Below are 18,692 nucleotides of genomic sequence, written 5' to 3' on the forward strand. Positions count from 1 at the left end.
TCATCCGCACCGTGGGTCGATGATCTGCACGCACCATCTGCTTCACATGCTCGATGTTGTCTGCCGTTCTGCTCGTTGAAGGTCTTCCAGACCGTGGATAATCTTCAACCTCCTCCCATCCCTATTTGAACCTCTTGTGCCATTCAAATGTACGTGTACGCGACATCATTTCTTCCCCTTAGATTTGCTGCAGCATTGCAAAGGATTCGGAATGTGTTTTGCCAAGCATGGCAAGGAACTTCATAATGGCTCTCTCCTCACGACTCATAGCACGACCTGTAAAAAAATATCACACAATGAGTGTAGTCAGCCATCACCAATCACACATATATTGCTGGAATGTTGCAAAAGACTGACGCAACCCGTTGATTCAAGTTGTGTAAGTGGAGCACAAAGCAGGCTCAGTCCCATTACTTTTTAGATGGACCTCGTATTTGATTTCCATTGTAGAAAGAATGCCACAAGTATGTTTGGCTGTTATATCTGCAAAAGGTGGCTACTTTGTCGAGTCAAAAATTTAGATTAAATGTTGTTCAACAAAACGATTCCACGATTCATTTTTTATCTGCAATTGTTTATTTGTTCTCTGCTTTAATTTCAGAGTACATTGAAACATTTAACTGCTTAAATTTCAGTAAACACTGGAAAAATGGGGGTGTTCTAAAACTTTTGACCAGTCGTGTCGGTATTTGCTCTGTTCTCCGAAACCACACAGACAATTTCAATGAAACTTGACCACTACCTTCTTCACCCGTGATGTATCAGAGGTTTGGATGGCATTTAAAAAAAAAAATCAATCAGGGTCGAAGGGGGTCTGCAAGAGGTTTGAGTGACTGTTGCTCCTGATCCAGATGAGCTTCAGGGCACGTGGTCCTAATTTTCAGCAATTTTAGAAAATCTTGCACCCAAAATGGTACTGGCAAGTCCGGTATGTTCAACCATGCATAATTATTGTTCATTTGCATCTCTGCATTTTATTGCAATTGTTGATTCAAATACATTAACAAGATGAAGACTATAAATTTTATTCAGGAATCTTTCAGACAAAAATAAAACATTGAACGCACGATGACTTGTCATAGTTTCGTAATGCTGATGTATATAAAATAGATATGTTTATAAAGTTCTACAAACGAGACAACATTACAAAATAAAAAAAATGAAAAATCGAATTCATTCAATTTTTTTTTTTTAAGTATCAAAATAATTTATTACTTATCGTATGTACGAACAAATCAAAAAGCCTTTGCGATTCTTGGACAAATGCACATTGTTAGAACTTTTTGAATGCCCCCTCATAAATCATTAACAACTGAAAGGCAATTGGCTCACAACAACAAATCATCATTTCTTTTCACAATCCTCTGTGAATTAGTTAAGACGTATTCCTCTCAAAATGAAAGGACAAAGTTGTTCCACACAATTTGACTGTACTTTCAACATTCCAAAACAGTTCATCACATCAACATTCAAACAGCAATCATGTCCTTTTCTTCCACCTTCGAGGCAAAAAATAAACATATTTAAATATAACAGTTAAATATTGTTGATGGATATGTACAGGCAACAAATTTACACATATTTATCTGGATTACTGTTTGCTGTTGTTGACATAGGTTTTATCCACCTCAGTCTAGTGGTGAGCCACTTTTCTTTTTATAAGAAGGCTCATAGTGGAGCTGCCACACACATGGACACAGACCAACAAAAGACCATCCGACAAAACATACTCAGCCACAGCTTGGGCAATCACTTCCTATGATACTGTACTGGGTACCATCGACATCACAATAATGGTATTGCCTTTCTCACCACACTCAGCAGGGCATTTCCTAAGAAGGAATTTTCTCCTCCCCATGGGGATTGTCCATATTCTTATCCTTTTAAATGCTGAATGTCAAGCAAGGAAACAGCCATTTTTAAAGTCTTTCGTATGACTCGGCCTGGGTTTGAATTGCTGACCTTCCAGGCTCGTAGCAGACTCTCTCATATTTACACCATCAAGTATGGTGTTGACAGAGCGTTGTGGTATTCAAGAGTTGTGAACGTTTCTGTGGCGAAAAAACAACCATAGACAGGTCCCCACTCCATTGCACAAGTTTCTGTTGAGTATCTTCGAAGAGTTGTGGCAACAAGGAACATTAAGATTATAAAATCTGCTGGTGAGTTCACCGTCGAGTCACAAATTCATGAGCCAGTACGATAGGTCACCACTCAAAAATGACAGTGGAATTGCCAAGAGTGCTTATAAACTTTTACTGACAACATTCCTGGGAAAAACAAGGACATGGAACTGGACGTCCTCATTCTGCTAATAAATGAAGAGAAACAGGAAGAAACATCCAATCAGTGCAAGAGGTCTAGCACATACGTGATGCTGGAATTTTGGATTTGATGCACTCTTACACAAGGGTGCTATCAAACAAATGCATACTTGGAAGTGATGATGCATTTCACCAAACTTTCCAGCTACTAATTTGATGGCCCCAGTTATTCCCACCTTCTTGTGGTTTGGCTCGGAATCGATTTTGGAATAAGTCTGCCACAAACCGGCTTGCCAGACCTGACGTTCGACTGAAGGTGGCAGGGATTTGCAATTGCTCAGGGTGCTGGCGATACCTCACCTACTCTTCGCAATGGACACACTGGGATCTTTAACATCCAACGACTGGTGCTGGCAAGACGGATCATGCGGCTTAACGTCCTTCCGATACAAAATCCGGTGAGACAGACCGAAACGATCAGCAAAAAACAAAAGTAAGTGTTAACACGTGAATATAAAGAAGCAATTTGAAATTATATACTTTCTGACAAAATATAAGGTGGAAACATGACCTTCTCCTTTAATCAATTAATTGGGTTTTTTTTGTTTTTTTAAAATCCTCCACAGTAATTTTCAGCAGAAACACAATGGCTCCACAAGCATTCAGGTTTGCATTGTTCTGCATCATTGCGCAGACAGAAAAGGTTTCACACTAATAACCCTCAAGGGCAAAAGTTACAGAACGATCATAGTGGTGTTCACTAATGGGTGAAATAGAGTGAGATGAGCGATGCCAAGGCAAATGCCAAGCTGCAAACTACCAAAGTCTTGAGGTTCAATGATAGCCATTCCAGGCTGGCTCTGGTTGCTCAATTTCCAATTTTTCTTGCTCTTCAAAGCAGCAACAAAACATACTAGGCTGGTAGAGTGCCCAGACTTCGGAGGAAGGAAGCAATGAGGTTCGCCGATTTACGGGGCCGTTCCAAAGTGACCGTGTGACCACAGTTTTCCAGTAGATCCACACGACAATTTCTGACACCCCATTTCAGCTCCTCAACTGCAGAAACATCTAAAACCTTGTGGTGGGGTGTGGGGAAATATACATTTGATTATATACAGTTTTAAACTAACAATGACAGAAAATATATCATGGCAATTTTAAACCAATAGGCACCAATTGATTTCACTTGTCCATCCCGTTAAGAAAAATATAGCATGGCATGAGGCAGAATGATATTTTATTACATAGAACGAAGGAAGAAATGAAAGAATGGGTGAAGAAATATATGCAACTAGAACAGCACTCGGTCGAGCGCACATCTCTGCCAGGCTGAAGAGCTTACATTTTGTATCGCACTGATAGGATGGATCTTAACCAAAATCTAATCAGCTTGTTCTCGTAACCTACCCAAATTATCCACCAAGTTTTGTCATAATCCATTCAAAACTTTTTGAAATATCATGCTACACATTGTTTTTCATCAGACCTCTCAATGGTGAAGAATTGCTTGAAAAAAAATTATAGTCTCTGGATTTTCACCAAAATCTAATCAATTTGTCCTTGTCTCATATCCAACCTGACCACCAAGTTTCTTTCAAATTCGTGCATAACTTTTTGAGATATGCTCACAAACACACAAATGAATCACAGTTGGTGTCAAAGCCACCCAATGCCTGCCTTTTTATACATTTATCGTTTTTAAAAGACTTGTCAAATAATTAAGTTTTTATAAATCTTTGCAGTGAAGTCTGATCAAAATAATTTTAAAGCAATACATGTATTTGTATATTGTAATCAGTAACAAGAGCGCAAGTGAGCACAATATATGCCCGAACAAGAAGGTATATGCAGAATTGTGCTACTACATGGAAAACAGCGTCCTGGTTGCCATGGCAACCACTTTAGATGACTAACGTATGTCATGACATACCGTCTCCACAGTCTGTACCTATATACCAGATATGAAACGTGAAAGTTGAAAACTTTGGGAGTTATAGTGCGGACAGGAACGGACAGACAGACAGACAGACGACATATATATATATATATATATATATATATATATATACATATATCTATATATATATATATATATATATATATATATATATATATATATATATATATATATATATATATATATATATATATATATATATATATATATATATACATATATACATATATATATATATATATATATATATATATATATATATATATATATATATATATATATATATATATATATATATATATATATATATATATATATATATATATATATATATATATATATATTAGATAAAAACATTAGAAAGGAAAAAATAACTTGCACCAAAAAATTTTACATTTTCACGCTCACGCTCACGCCGGGGGTATCGCTATAGCTCTCTGGTAATCGATAGAGCGCATACCTCTGCCAGGCTGAACAGTTTATGTTTTGTATCCCACTGAGAGGCCGGATTTTCATTCAGACCTTTGCAAAAATCGAAATGATTCATCCTTGTCACACACACTCAACCAGTCCACCCAGTTTTATCTGAATCCACCCACAGCACAACTTTTTGAGGCATGACTTTTTATATTGTGCTATATTTCGTTTTTTGATGATATACGGATCCTAATATCCTAGTATGCAAACATTTTGCATATTATATGCAAATAAATGTTCTCTCAATGATAAGAAATCACATATTATATATATATATATATATATATATATATATATATATATATATATATATATATTGGATTCAGATACAGATTTTTACCAAAATTGAATCAATTTGTCCTTCTCACACACCCAACCTGTCCTCCAAGTTTCATACAAATCTGTCCACAACTTTTTGAGAGATGGTGCAACATCGTTTTAGCCCACTCTCTCAATGGTGAAGAATCACTTCAAAAAATATAAATAATTATCATATCGGGATCTGGACTTCCCCAAAATTGCTCCTTGGTGCACACTCAACCTGTCCACAAAGTTGATTGAATCCATCCATAACTTTATGAGATATTGTGCTGTATATTGTTTTTGGCCTGATCTCTCAATGGTGAAGAATCACTTTAAAGTTTCTGGTATCCAGATTTGAATCTTCACCAGAATTGTGCATTGCTGTCCTTAGCCATTCACCTAGATCCACAAAAAAAAAAAAAGTCAGTAGATTTGCTTGAAAACTGTAGCCAAACATAATGTGACAAACAGACACTACAGACCAACATACTTTTCAAATTTTTTTTTGCCAAGTAACAAGAAAGACATTGTACAGAGAATGATACTTGCAAAATCCCCAAAACAAATTTGACCTTAAAAATAATTAGTGGCTGAATTCAATGACCAAATATACAAATCCTCTTCATATTTCAAGTCATTCGGATTAAAGTTGGAAGATTTTAGAAATCTGGCGTATGTTCACCTTTTGAGCTTTAAACCTCAAAAATAATTAGTGGTTGAATTCAGTGACCTGATATGCAAATCCTGTTTAAAATTTCAAGTCAATCAGATGAAAATTGAGGATGTTAGAAATTTGCTCAAAGTTGACCTTTTGATCTCAAAAATGATTGTCTTCTTGCTGTTTACCAACTCTCCCATTTGTTGAAGTTTCATAAAGGTTGGTTTGAAATTGTGACGTGTCGGCGATTGACATACAAACAAAGATGTCATGCAGAGCACGATGCTTGCAAAATCCATAAAACAAATTTGATCATAAAAATAAATTGTGGTTGAATAAAGTGACTTGATATGCAAACCCTCTTCAAATTTCAACTCAATCAGATGAAAATTGAGGATTTTAGAAATCGGAAAAGCTGTTGACTTTTCGCCTTAAAATCGATACACTTCTTGCTTATGACCAACTCTCCCGTCTTGCGAAGATCTGTTTGAAAATGTGACCTGTAGGCGATTGACATACAAACAAACAGACAAAATAACACACGCAACCAACCATTATACCTGAAAAATCTTTGATTTTCGCAAGTAACAAACTAGAACAGCACTTGGTGGAGCACATACTTCCACCAGACTGAAGAGTTGACATTTTGTATCTCACTGATAGGCTGGATCTGGATCTCGACCTGAACCAAAATCGAATTGGGTTGTTCTTTTCACCTGAGCAACTCATCCAGCAAGTTTTGTCATCGCCCGTCAATAATTTTGAAATATCTACTATATATCATGTATGGCGCTATCTCTCAATGGTGAAGAATCACTTTTAAAAAAGTATTAAAAAAAAAAAATGTTGGATCTGGATATTCACAAAAATATAATAAATTTGTCCTTGTCACACACCCAACCTGTCCACCAAGTTTTGTCCTAATACATCCATAACTTGAGATATCCTGCTCACAGACAAGCAAACAGACAGGGTGAAAACATAACCTCTTTACACCTTTGGTGATGGAGGTAACTAGCAGGCCCATGTGCCCCAGGCCTACTTTTTGTTGCATTGTTTGTAGGTTTAATATTTTTATGTTGAAATTCAAAGAATGTGGAAACAGGTACAGTAAGGGTGTATTGACATCAGTCACTTGCCAAGAGCCAATTACAGTGCAGCTAGCTTTCCACAGCCAATCAGCAGCGTCTCGTGACTTATCGCCAACCCACGTTAAGCATCGTTCACGCTTGTTTTGTCTGGGCATTTAACGACGTGAATAATGAAAATGTTTGTCAAAATCAAATTGTTCCTGACCCTTTATTACCTGGGCCCTAGCCGATTGATAAGGTTCATTTTAATGTTTGTGCGCCTCATTGTTTGGGAGGAGATACAAAACTGACACACATGTTGGATCTTATTACATAGATGAAAGCCACACACCTGGTCATGCAGACCCCAAATGACCTGGGTCGGAACGGCAATTGCTTCCATGACCTCTTGCAGTCGATAGCGTGAGCATTCACTGGATAATGCCAACAACACTGCTCACAAAAAAGGGAACAAGTGTATAGCTTCTTCCACCCACTTTACAACCTTATGCTTTGTAAAAATTGCAAACAAAAAAAAGTGAAAAACAAACAAACTTGCAAGCAAACTTACACTGAAGATAAAATCCATTGTGATCTTTGCGCACATCAACCATGCCTTGGAGAATCTAAAAGAACAAAAGGTAAGAAAACAGTTATCACCACAGGCATTGTTCTTCTCAAACCATGACTGATATAATTAATATCCAATGATTTTCACGTGCACCTTTATGTTATATTTTACCCAAGAACGTGTAAACTTCAATCATGAAAGCTTCCACAAACAAAATATCGCAATACCTGCTGGGGAAGTTTGAACCGAAAGGTGCAAAGTTCCAACATGCGCCTGACTTCCTCTGGGGACTCCGGAATGAGGCTGATGGGACCGGGAATCCCTCCTTCCCTACTCCGTAATTCTTTAACGAAACAGCTGTCTTGAGCAGAACACAACCCTGCAAGAGGAGGAAAAAACAAATTAGTTGGATCAGATGTATTTGATGTTCCACAGGGAAATCCTCTCATGTACACATATATTAGAAACATCAGCTATAATCTCACACTCATACCTGCTGGGCAAATGAGAGTAAGGCCACAAATGTGCTCCGGGTACGTGGCTGCGTACACGCCGGCGACGCCACCACCCATGGACATCCCAACGACATGGAATTTGCGATGGAGTTCAAGAGCTTGTACAAACTGCATACAGACACCCATTGGAATTGACACGACAGATTGAAATGAAGCACGAATAAAAATGAAAATGATCTGAGCCCCAAGCTGGGCCTTATGACGACATTTGTTGAACAGCAGCCCATCATTTATGACTGGTGTTGGCTTAATGGTTAGGGTGGTGGGCTTGGGTTCCAAGGATCCCGAGTTCAAACCCCACTTGACTGTTGAATTAACACCAGGTGGAGTTGACTCTGCCTGTCATCCTTCCGAGGTCGGCAAAATGATTGCCAGCTTGCTGGTATCCTGTGTTGGAGTGGTGACCCATCCAGGATTGTGCCCAATAGCCAAGGAGACTGCTTAGGCAGCACCAACGCTCTGCACAGACTATGATCCCGATGGATAGATGATGGAGCCCATAATTTCACTTATGTGTATGTGTGTATTTTTACATATATACATATATATATATATATATATATATATATATAGACATATATATATATATATATATATATATATATATATATATATATATATATATATATATATATATATATATATAGCCTTTTGTAGTGAAGAAAAAAAAATAGAAATCCTTAAACTTCAGGGTAGGGAGTTGCAATATTAACATGTCGACAAGGTCTTAACATATATGGGTAACTGCAACGTAACTTGTTTGTAAAAGTAATGACCAAAGACAATGTATAAAGAAAAAAAAAACATTTAAAAAGAAAAATATAAAAATTAGAGATGAAATCTCAAAAAAACAACAACCAAGCAAGGTAGAAATGATGCATTACGATGCTACAATACGACACCACAATCCTCTTATGGATTAGAATCATGACATGAAATAGGTACAGTATAGTGCAGTAATGTCGGCACTCCAGGTCTCAGTTACCACCTGAACCACATATTAGTTATATTTGCGCAATTTTCTCGAGATTCTCTCCGATCTCCCCACTTGCCCCCTCTCTCCAAACATGTATATTGCAGAATGTGATAATGGAGCACAAGGGCAAGTTCCTCACCTGATGGACTCGACCTGCCTGACCCTGAAGGCTGTAATCATCCGTTTGGAGCCTTGTGGTTCCCTCATGTCCAGGCAGGTCGACACAGATTATGTGTAGAGACTTTGGTAGATACTGGAGAACAAAAGCATGCAAGGAAAAGTCACCAAATTCATTAAGCAATAAAACAAAAGGGTTACTTCATTCCTTTTCAACTATACTAGTGCGAGTGTGTGTGTGTGTGTGTGTGTGTGTGTGTGTGTGTGTGTGTGTGTGTGTGTGTGTGTGTGTGTGTGTGTGTGTGTGTGTGTGTGTGTGTGTGTGTGTGTGTGTGTGTGTGTGTGTGTGTGTGTGTGCGTGTGTGTGTGCGTGCGTGCGTGCGTGTGTGTGCGTGCGTGCGTGTGTCCTCCATAACTCCAAAACCATGAAACCTAGCAGCCTGAAACTTTAAATGCATAAAAAGAAAACTCCTAGGAAGTGCATGACTGAAAATTGGGTGATTGGGTTAATTAAATCACCCCTTTTGAAGACAATTAAAGGCCTTATTTAATTATATCCTTTCTCCGGTGCATCCTTGGTTACAGCTCTCTATGGGGTCTTAAGGTGTATCCTCGGTAACCTCGCTGGGCTCTAAAGCTGCCATGTGTTTTTGGCCTGCTCAACCATGTCTCGACTTAGAACAGTTCGCAACGATTTCTTAACGATAAAGATTTCCCCCCCCCCCCACTTTCCTCACTCATATTATTGAATTCCTGTTCATCATATAGCTGCATCACTTTTGTACGTGCTGTAGTTCTCAAATTAGGAGCTTGGAGCGATTTCACCCATTACATGATACGATTTTACACGATCTACTCTCACGGACTAATTAAAGTGCATCATAGAAATACTATTTCAGCTTTGAGGATCGGATATCATCCGGACTAAACGAGTGTTGGAATCTCGAGTGAAATCTGATAATTTAAAGAAATAACAAGTCTTATAACTAAGCCTATGTACCTATATATATATATATATATATATATATATATATATATATATATATATATATATATATATATATATATATATATATATATATATATATATATATATATATATATATATATATACATATATACATACGTTCCCTCATTCTCCATACATAAAAAAGAAAATGTGAAATTTTGAAAGCAGTAAAATTATCTTTTTCTACTGTTTAGAGAATTATATTGAATGAACAAAAGATTTAGGAACGTAACAAAATTAAGCAGCATCATTGAGCTGCATGATTTAATGTATTCACTGCTCGACATCACGCCCTGTCCCCCAGAGGGACTGCCTATCCATAGCGTCTGCCAGATCTGTGTCTATATTTTCGGAAGTTTTGTGAGGTGATCGATGGGGAATCAAAGGAAATCTGGTGAAAAACGGACATTTCACAAAGAAGTTATAATGTTTCCATGGACCCCGAACCAATGTACCACGCAACACGTGCACAGATGAACAGGCATCGTGGCGGATTATCTGCAATGTTTATTTCATGGGCGATTAATCTTTGCGATGTCTCCAGGGTTGTTCTCCATTAAAACAGCAACTCTTTTGTGGATAATGTCATTATGTGAACAAATTCATTTCATGTCTTTAACTGCTGCGGGCATGGTGAAGACCAGCTTTGAAGTTAAAATGAATCCTATCTGGTATGCAGCCACAGCCTAGCCAGCCGTTCCTCAGCAACCATTTAATTGGAGTGCTTGCTTAAGTGCTTAAGCCACTTGCCGAGCACCCCACAGCGAGTGGTTCGTGCTCACTGCTCCGTCATCCTGAGGGAGTGGTTCGTGCTCACTGCTCCGTAATCCTGAGGGAGTGGTTCGTGCTCACTGCTCCGTAATCCTGAGGGAGTGGTTCGTGCTCACTGCTCCGTCATCCTGAGCGAGCGGCTCGTGCTCACTGCTCCGTCATCCTGAGCGAGCGGCTCGAGCTCACTGCTCCGTCATCCTGAGCGAGCGGCTCGAGCTCACTGCTCCGTCATCCTGAGCGAGCGGCTCGAGCTCACTGCTCCGTCATCCTGAGCGAGCGGCTCGAGCTCACTGCTCCGTCATCCTGAGCGAGCGGCTCGAGCTCACTGCTCCGTCATCCTGAGCGAGCGGCTCGAGCTCACTGCTCCGTCATCCTGAGCGAGCGGCTCGAGCTCACTGCTCCGTCATCCTGAGCGAGCGGCTCGAGCTCACTGCTCCGTCATCCTGAGCGAGCGGCTCGAGCTCACTGCTCCGTCATCCTGAGCGAGCGGCTCGAGCTCACTGCTCCGTCATCCTGAGCGAGCGGCTCGAGCTCACTGCTCCGTCATCCTGAGCGAGCGGCTCGAGCTCACTGCTCCCTCATCCTGAGCGAGCGGCTCGAGCTCACTGCTCCCTCATCCTGAGCGAGCGGCTCGAGCTCACTGCTCCCTCATCCTGAGCGAGCGGCTCGAGCTCACTGCTCCCTCATCCTGAGCGAGCGGCTCGTGCTCACTGCTCCCTCATCCTGAGCGAGCGGCTCGTGCTCACTGCTCCCTCATCCTGAGCGAGCGGCTCGTGCTCACTGCTCCCTCATCCTGAGCGAGCGGCTCGTGCTCACTGCTCCCTCATCCTGAGCGAGCGGCTCGTGCTCACTGCTCCCTCATCCTGAGCGAGCGGCTCGTGCTCACTGCTCCCTCATCCTGAGCGAGCGGCTCGTGCTCACTGCTCCCTCATCCTGAGCGAGCGGCTCGTGCTCACTGCTCCCTCATCCTGAGCGAGCGGCTCGTGCTCACTGCTCCCTCATCCTGAGCGAGCGGCTCGTGCTCACTGCTCCCTCATCCTGAGCGAGCGGCTCGTGCTCACTGCTCCCTCATCCTGAGCGAGCGGCTCGTGCTCACTGCTCCCTCATCCTGAGCGAGCGGCTCGTGCTCACTGCTCCCTCATCCTGAGCGAGCGGCTCGTGCTCACTGCTCCCTCATCCTGAGCGAGCGGCTCGTGCTCACTGCTCCGTCATCCCAAGCGAGTGGCTCATGCTCACTGCTCCGTCATCCTGAGCGAGTGGCTCGTGCTCACTGCTCCGTCATCCTGAGGAAATGGTCCATGCAATAACACCCGATTTCTGAGCAGTTTGCCATGTTGATGTATTTTCTAAATTCCCAAGCCAAATTTTTTCTTCACCTATCACACGCAGCTGTTTAAGAACATATCTCTGAAACAACTCGATAAATGCAATGTTTTCCTGCGAAAGCTACGAAAGGTTTTTCGGTTGTATACAGTACATATTGCATTCAGTTATCACGCCGACTCCAATGTGCCGATTTCTGAAAAATTGCCAACATCAGCCAAGCACTAGTGTGTGTGGGTTTGTTGCTCATGAAGTATAACATTCTTTCTGCTAACTCCCCTACCTCCACCCCACTATCTCATTGTCCCATCCTTGCTCAACCCTCTCCCAACAGAGCACAGCAACCTCCTCCTACCTCTCTCTCTCTCTGTCTAGTGTGTCTCTCTCTCTCTCTCTCTCTCTGTCTAGTGTGTCTCTCTCTCTCTCTCTCTCTGTCTAGTGTGTCTCTCTCTCTCTCTCTCTCTGTCTAGTGTGTCTCTCTCTCTCTCTCTGTCTAGTGTCTCTCTCTCTCTCTCTCTCTCTCTCTCTCTCTCTCTCTCTCTCTCTCTCTCTCTCTCTCTCTCTGTCTAGTGTGTCTCTCTCTCTCTCTCTCTGTCTAGTGTGTCTCTCTCTCTCTCTCTCTGTCTAGTGTGTCTCTCTCTCTCTCTCTGTCTAGTGTCTCTCTCTCTCTCTCTCTCTCTCTCTCTCTCTCTGTCTAGTGTCTCTCTCTCTCTCTCTCTCTGTCTAGTGTCTCTCTCTCTCTCTCTCTCTCTCTGTCTAGTGTCTCTCTCTCTCTCTCTCTCTCTCTGTCTAGTGTCTCTCTCTCTCTCTCTCTCTCTCTCTCTCTCTCTCTCTCTCTCTCTCTCTCTCTCTCTCTCTCTCTCTCTCTCTCTCTCTCTCTCTCTCTCTCTCTCTCTCTCTCTCTCTCTCTCTCTCTCTCTCTCTCTCTCTCTCTCTCTCTCTCTCTCTCTCTCTCTCTCTCTCTCTCTCTCTCTCTCTCTCTCTCTCCCTCTCTCCCTCTCTCTCTCTCTCCAGGCGGTATTTTTGGTCAGATGGGAGTTTGTCTCCAGGCAGTATTTATGGCCAGACGGGAGCTTGCCTCCAGGCGGCATTTATGGCCAGACACGAGTTTGTCTCCAGGCGGTATTTATGGCCAGACGAGAGTTTGTCTCCAGGCGGTATTTATGGCCAGACGAGAGTTTGTCTCCAGGCGGTATTTATGGCCAGACGAGAGTTTGTCTCCAGGCGGTATTTATGGCCAGACGAGAGTTTGTCTCCAGGCGGTATTTATGGCCAGACGAGAGTTTGTCTCCAGGCAGTATTTATGGCCAGACGGGAGCTTGTCTCCAGGCAGGACTTATGGCCAGACGGGAGCTTGTCTCCAGGCAGGACTTATGGCCAGACGGGAGCTTGTCTCCAGGCAGGACTTATGGCCAGATGGAAGTTTGCCTCCAGGCGGTATTTATGGCCAGATGGAAGTTTGCCTCCAGGCAGTATTTATGGCAAGACGGAAGTTGGTATCCAGCGGTATTTATGGCCAGACGGGAGTTTGTCTCCAGGCGGTATTTATGGCTACACAGGGGTTTGTCTCCACGTGGTATTTATGGCCAGACGGGAGTGTGTCTCCGGACGGCTTAGCTCTGGATGCGTCCAGGCGGTGTTAGTCTCCAGACCTGCCTGGGCGGTGTTTGTCTCTGGGCGATATTTATAGTATGACCAGTAGAAAATGGATCTCAGACATTATTGTGTTTCCATCTTCATCGTTATTCTATGCAGAAGCATTTTGATGAGACAGTGTGAATCGTAATTAACACTCCACCGCACATCTGCCTTCCCATCACCCCCCTCACTTTCCCTCCCACCTTCCTTCCCCCTCTACCTCCTCACCTCTCCCCCCTCCTCCTCTCAGTATTCCCGTCAACTAAGCGACAGGTGGTATTTGCTTGTTCTTAAATAAAAATAAATCAGGAAAATCTCTTACCAGAACAGAATGCACTTTGCTGCTAAAACTAGTCACTTTAAATCAACATTTCCATCATGTCTGCATAATATGTAGATGGCCTATAAAGCTGAGATGTAGCAATGCAGAGAGAGTAAAAATAATGGGCTTCGTCGATTGGAAAGGAAGATGTCAGTGTTGAATTTGAAAAACATTTTGCCAAATATATTGAGCAATCCGTGCTACTCTGACTCCGATTACAGAAGCCTCACCCGTAACATCGGCAGCCACATGTCTTTGTTGGCAGAGAAAGCATGCAGAAAGAGGAGCGATGGCCGGGTGCTTGGTCGGCCCAGCTCAGAATAACAGAAGTTGTACGAACCATCACGCACCGTGTACACTTGCAGCCCAAGCTGTGTGCGCCAGTACCTGTCACAACCAACAGAAAGGGTAATCGGTGAGTCACTGCAGTATGAGCTTAGGGGTTAGATGAAAATGCTAACAGTAACAGGCTAAACCAAATCCTTTTCCAATTAAACCTTTCGATGAGCCCTGAGGTCATTGAAGTCAAGGCAAACAAAACAAAACAGCTTTTATGGACCATTTATAGTTAGTTTCTATAATGTGTACATCAAAGGTTATAAAAGGCAAAAGTTGCATAAAACTTTGTCTACCTGCACTTTCATTCTGCAACTCACAAAGTATCTCAATCCAATATGGTAATCAGCAGCATACAAGGTTGGTTCTCTGCACTAGCGTACCAGTTATGGAAGTACAAGAAGGCTGATGGTTGGAAGAACCAGTAATATGCAAAAACCAGCAGAGGGATAGCCAGGCTCAACATCATTGGATCCAGTGAAACCGCCAGGGCACGTTCATACACACTCTCCATGCTTGCTGGTGTGCTTGGAAGGGAATATAACTAAGGGGAGGTAGAAAGGAAATAAAAATGTGGTGAGATCAGAGATGTCAGCTTAAAAATATAAACACATATATATATATATATATATATATATATATATATATATATATATATATATATATATATATATATATATATATATATATATATATACATATACATATATATACATATACATACACACATATAGGGGCAATGCCCCTGGGCTCACCTGGTAGAACCAGGGAACCACTGGTGGGTGTGGATGACACTCAAAAGATGTAAATTAGCCGATGGTTTGAACAAACTTGTGAAAGCACCATGTCGAGATGATTCCTACCAAGTTGCATCTAAAATTCGGGTGAATAATTTTTGAGAAGTCAAAAGCAGCGATCGGGAATGGTAATGACCTTTGACCTTTAAATTGACCTCCCGAATATGCAATTTTGATGGGATTTGCAAGGCATCTGGTGGCATTGGTTCTCAGAGAAAGACAAACTTTGCTGAAAATAGGATGACTCGTTTTAGCATCATGGGTAATGAAGGTTATGGTCAAGTTTCATCAAAATTGTGTGTGTAGTTTCAGAGAGGAAAGCAAATACCTATTTTGAGGGGATCAAACCTGGAGCCATGATAGACCTCCTTCGATGCAGTTCTTTTTTTTTTAATGTTGTGAACAAACTTTGATACATCACAGTTGATGAAGCTTGTGGTCAAGTTTCATCAAAATCGTGTGTTTTCGGAGAATATCCGAGTGCTCTTCTCCAAAACCACACACAACAAACCGACTGATGATAATGGTTGGTTGGTTTTTGTGTGCAGCCTGTGGCGGCTGGTTGCATCATTTTCTGGTGGAGCAGCTGTGTAGCTGATGCTGCACCCTCTGTTACCATTCAGCTGGTACTCATTTTACTGACCTCGAAAGGATGACAGGCAGCGATGCCAATACCTCACCTGAACTATGTTCCAGATGAGCTAAACATTGACTGAATCACTGTATCAAACTCCTTTAGGAAGGCCGGAGAGAAGGTGAGCTGTCGCCAGCACAATGGCCAAGTTCCAAATTCCTACCCTAACAGTAGCCGAACGTCATGCCTAGCCAGTCGGTTCATGAAAGACTTGAGCCAATTTTCCCCTGACCATAATCACCCCCAGAGCCACTGGTTCATCCAATATATTCATTCAGTCAACAGGAACTTGATGTGAAATGAAAGGCCACCGATGAAACTTTACTGTCATGCAGATTTCTTAACCACACAAAAGATAGTGGAAGGAGCCCAGTGAGTCAATCACTTTTTACAACATACATGTACAATTGAGAAATACTTAAGCAATAATAGAAGCTAGATAATAAAGTGTAAAGAGAGATCAAATATGGTGGACTTTTTTGCAGCTATTTCTCATCAATTTAAGTCAATCAAAATTACTTTAGGATGCAAGTGATGGAAACATCCTCGTCTGAAGACATTCAGCCTGAGCTCGCTCGACTGGGAGACCTCGGGGGCTAAGCTAAGAGACCACTTCAGGATTCCATGATATTCCAATGGCAAATTTAGTTAAATTATCACCATTACTTACTTTACTCATGTCATAATTACTCGCCAAGAACTCCGCAAATGGTACTGCAGAAGTAACTCATCGGTTCATAGTAAGACTTTTCACATGCGAGCAAAACCGGCCAACAATGCACCGTCTGCAAATCCATGTGGTCCACTGGAACCACTACTACTTCTATAATGCCTCCACCCATCGGGACCATACTCTGTGCAGAGCGTTGGTGCTGCCTCAGCAGTCTCCTTGGCTATTGGGCACAATCCTGGATGGGTCACCACTCCGACGCAGTATACCAGGAAGCTGGCACTCATTTTACCGACCTCGGAAGGATGACAGGTAGAGTCAACGCCACCTGGAATTCATTCAACAGCCGAGTGGGATTTGAACTCAGGATCCGAGAATCCCAAGCCCACCAGCCTAACCATTAAGCCAACACCAGGCATAGCAAAATGCCCCCCATCTCTCCCCCCCCAATTTCCTGCCACCTTATTGTTGGGTTAGCCACAGGAGGAAGATTGGTCAAAGTCTTTCACAAACTGGTCGGTGAGCTCTTGACATTTGACTGAAGGTGACAGGTGGGAATGTTCATGGTCCGTTGATAAGTTTTGTCGTCTTTGCAAAAGCCACAGTAGGACGAAGCAGGATTTGTCGTTCGTGTACAGTATATGGTTTATGTGTGCAGTATATGGTTTATGTGTGCAGTATATGGTTTACGTGCAGTATATGGTTTATGTGTGCAGTATATGGTTTACGTGTACAGTATATGGTTTACGTGTACAGTATATGGTTTATGTGTGCAGTATATGGTTTATGTGTGCAGTATATGGTTTACGAGTGCAGTATATGGTTTATGTGTACAGAGTATGGTTTACGTGTGCAGTATATGGTTTATGTGTACAGAGTATGGTTTACGTGTGCAGAGTATGGTTTATGTGTACAGAGTATGGTTTATGTGTACAGTGTATGGTTTATGTGTACAGAGTATGGTTTACGTGTGCAGTATATGGTTTATGTGTACAGAGTATGGTTTATGTGTACAGCATATGGTTTATGTTTACAGCATATGGTTTATGTGTACAGCATATGGTTTATGTGTACAGTGTATGGTTTATGTGTACATTATATGGTTTATGTGTACAGTGTATGGTTTAAGTGTATGGTTTATGTGTACAGTATATGAATTATGTGTACAGTGTATGATTTATGTGTACAGAGTATGGTTTATGTGTACAGCATATGGTTTATGTGTACAGCATATGGTTTATGTGTACAGCATATGGTTTATGTGTACAGTGTATGGTTTATGTGTACAGTGTATGGTTTATGTGTACATTATATGGTTTATGTGTACAGTGTATGGTTTATGTGTACATTATATGGTTTATGTGTACAGTATATGGTACATATTCTATTAAGCCGCTTGCGACATATGAAAACATTTCTTTTGTTCTTAATCTTCGTCCATCGATTTTAAAAACAATTGGTTTTCACATTCAATTTTATAATCAATAATTTGATGGCACACCCCCCCCCTAATGCGCGAACGACCCCCGAACCCATTGGTTGTTTGCCCCCAGGGCCCCCAAATTTCTCAACCTGGCCTTGCCCTGGACCGATGGGACACCCTGCTGAACCTCGACACACTTTGATGATGGAACTCTCCGACAGTAAAGCACCACTCCAACAGCTGGGCACAAGCGTCCATCCTCCCCCTCTCCCCAATACCACACAAACACACCCCATCGAACAACAGCCAAGGCAAATTAACCAGGAATCATTTCAAAATCACCATATCAGACATGACACCATCATCTATCCACCGGACACTTGAACACGTCGAACGCAGCACATCACTCCAAAGGTAAACAAGGAAGAACTCACCAAAATCCGAATAATCTACAGTTGATATTAAAGCTTGAAATAAATAGATCAGAATGTATTTTTAATAAAAGCTGTAAACACTAAATAACAATCACTTCGCCTCTTTCGCACTACACCTACACCTCCACCTCCATATACACATATATACATATATACATATATATATACACACTGCTGTGTCTGAAAATCGCTGGTCCGTAATACGACGATGGCCTGACTGGTTATTGACCAATCACAGGACGAAATAACCTCGTGCGACAACACGCAACTCTACGGACAAATCAGAGTGCAACAAGGAATGCTATCGAACCAATGGGAGACGACGCAGGAAAATGTAACCGACCAATAGAGAGCGAGCCGGGAAATCGGCAGGGAAGACGTGCCGATCACCATGGCAACCGGGCAATTCATTCACTCGGCGATTTGA

General features: G+C 41.8%; 2 protein-coding genes across 3 annotated transcripts in view; one reads left to right on the plus strand and one right to left on the minus strand.

Moving 5' to 3' along the window:
* Positions 1 to 18,692, plus strand: part of LOC147019008 (uncharacterized) — a 160,028-nt gene that overhangs the window by 111,241 nt on the left and 30,095 nt on the right. The window lies entirely within an intron of this gene.
* Positions 1,012 to 18,494, minus strand: ABHD6 (abhydrolase domain containing 6, acylglycerol lipase). 2 transcript variants are annotated; one of them, XM_085899147.1, is made up of 9 exons: positions 18,438 to 18,494; positions 14,691 to 14,851; positions 14,202 to 14,358; positions 8,931 to 9,044; positions 7,794 to 7,923; positions 7,528 to 7,679; positions 7,301 to 7,355; positions 7,082 to 7,182; positions 1,012 to 3,339 (listed from the first exon to the last, which is right to left on the minus strand). In XM_085899147.1, the coding sequence occupies exons 2-9, from the start codon at positions 14,819 to 14,821 to the stop codon at positions 3,178 to 3,180; spliced, it is 1,002 nt and encodes a 333-aa protein (XP_085755273.1). In that variant the 5' UTR covers positions 14,822 to 14,851; positions 18,438 to 18,494; the 3' UTR covers positions 1,012 to 3,177. The 2 variants fall into 2 exon arrangements, with proteins under 2 accessions (XP_085755273.1, XP_085755272.1); XM_085899146.1 differs by having other exon boundaries at positions 18,266 to 18,492.

Source organism: Eptatretus burgeri, chromosome 10 (genome assembly GCF_056783735.1).
Source record: "Eptatretus burgeri isolate ZD-2024b chromosome 10, Ebu_testis_v1, whole genome shotgun sequence".
Taxonomy (NCBI): Eukaryota; Metazoa; Chordata; class Myxini; order Myxiniformes; family Myxinidae; genus Eptatretus; species Eptatretus burgeri.

Excerpts from the sequence above, each read along its gene's own strand:
- ABHD6 (XM_085899147.1), bottom strand. The coding sequence starts at position 14,821 with ATGGAGAGTGTGTATGAACGTGCCCTGGCGGTTTCACTGGATCCAATG. Across the intron at positions 9,045-14,201 it reads TGTGGCTGCCGATGTTACGG|TATCTACCAAAGTCTCTACA; the intron begins GTGAGGCTTCTG and ends TTTGTTCTCCAG. Across the intron at positions 7,924-8,930 it reads AGGCAGGTCGAGTCCATCAG|TTTGTACAAGCTCTTGAACT; the intron begins GTGAGGAACTTG and ends GTCTGTATGCAG.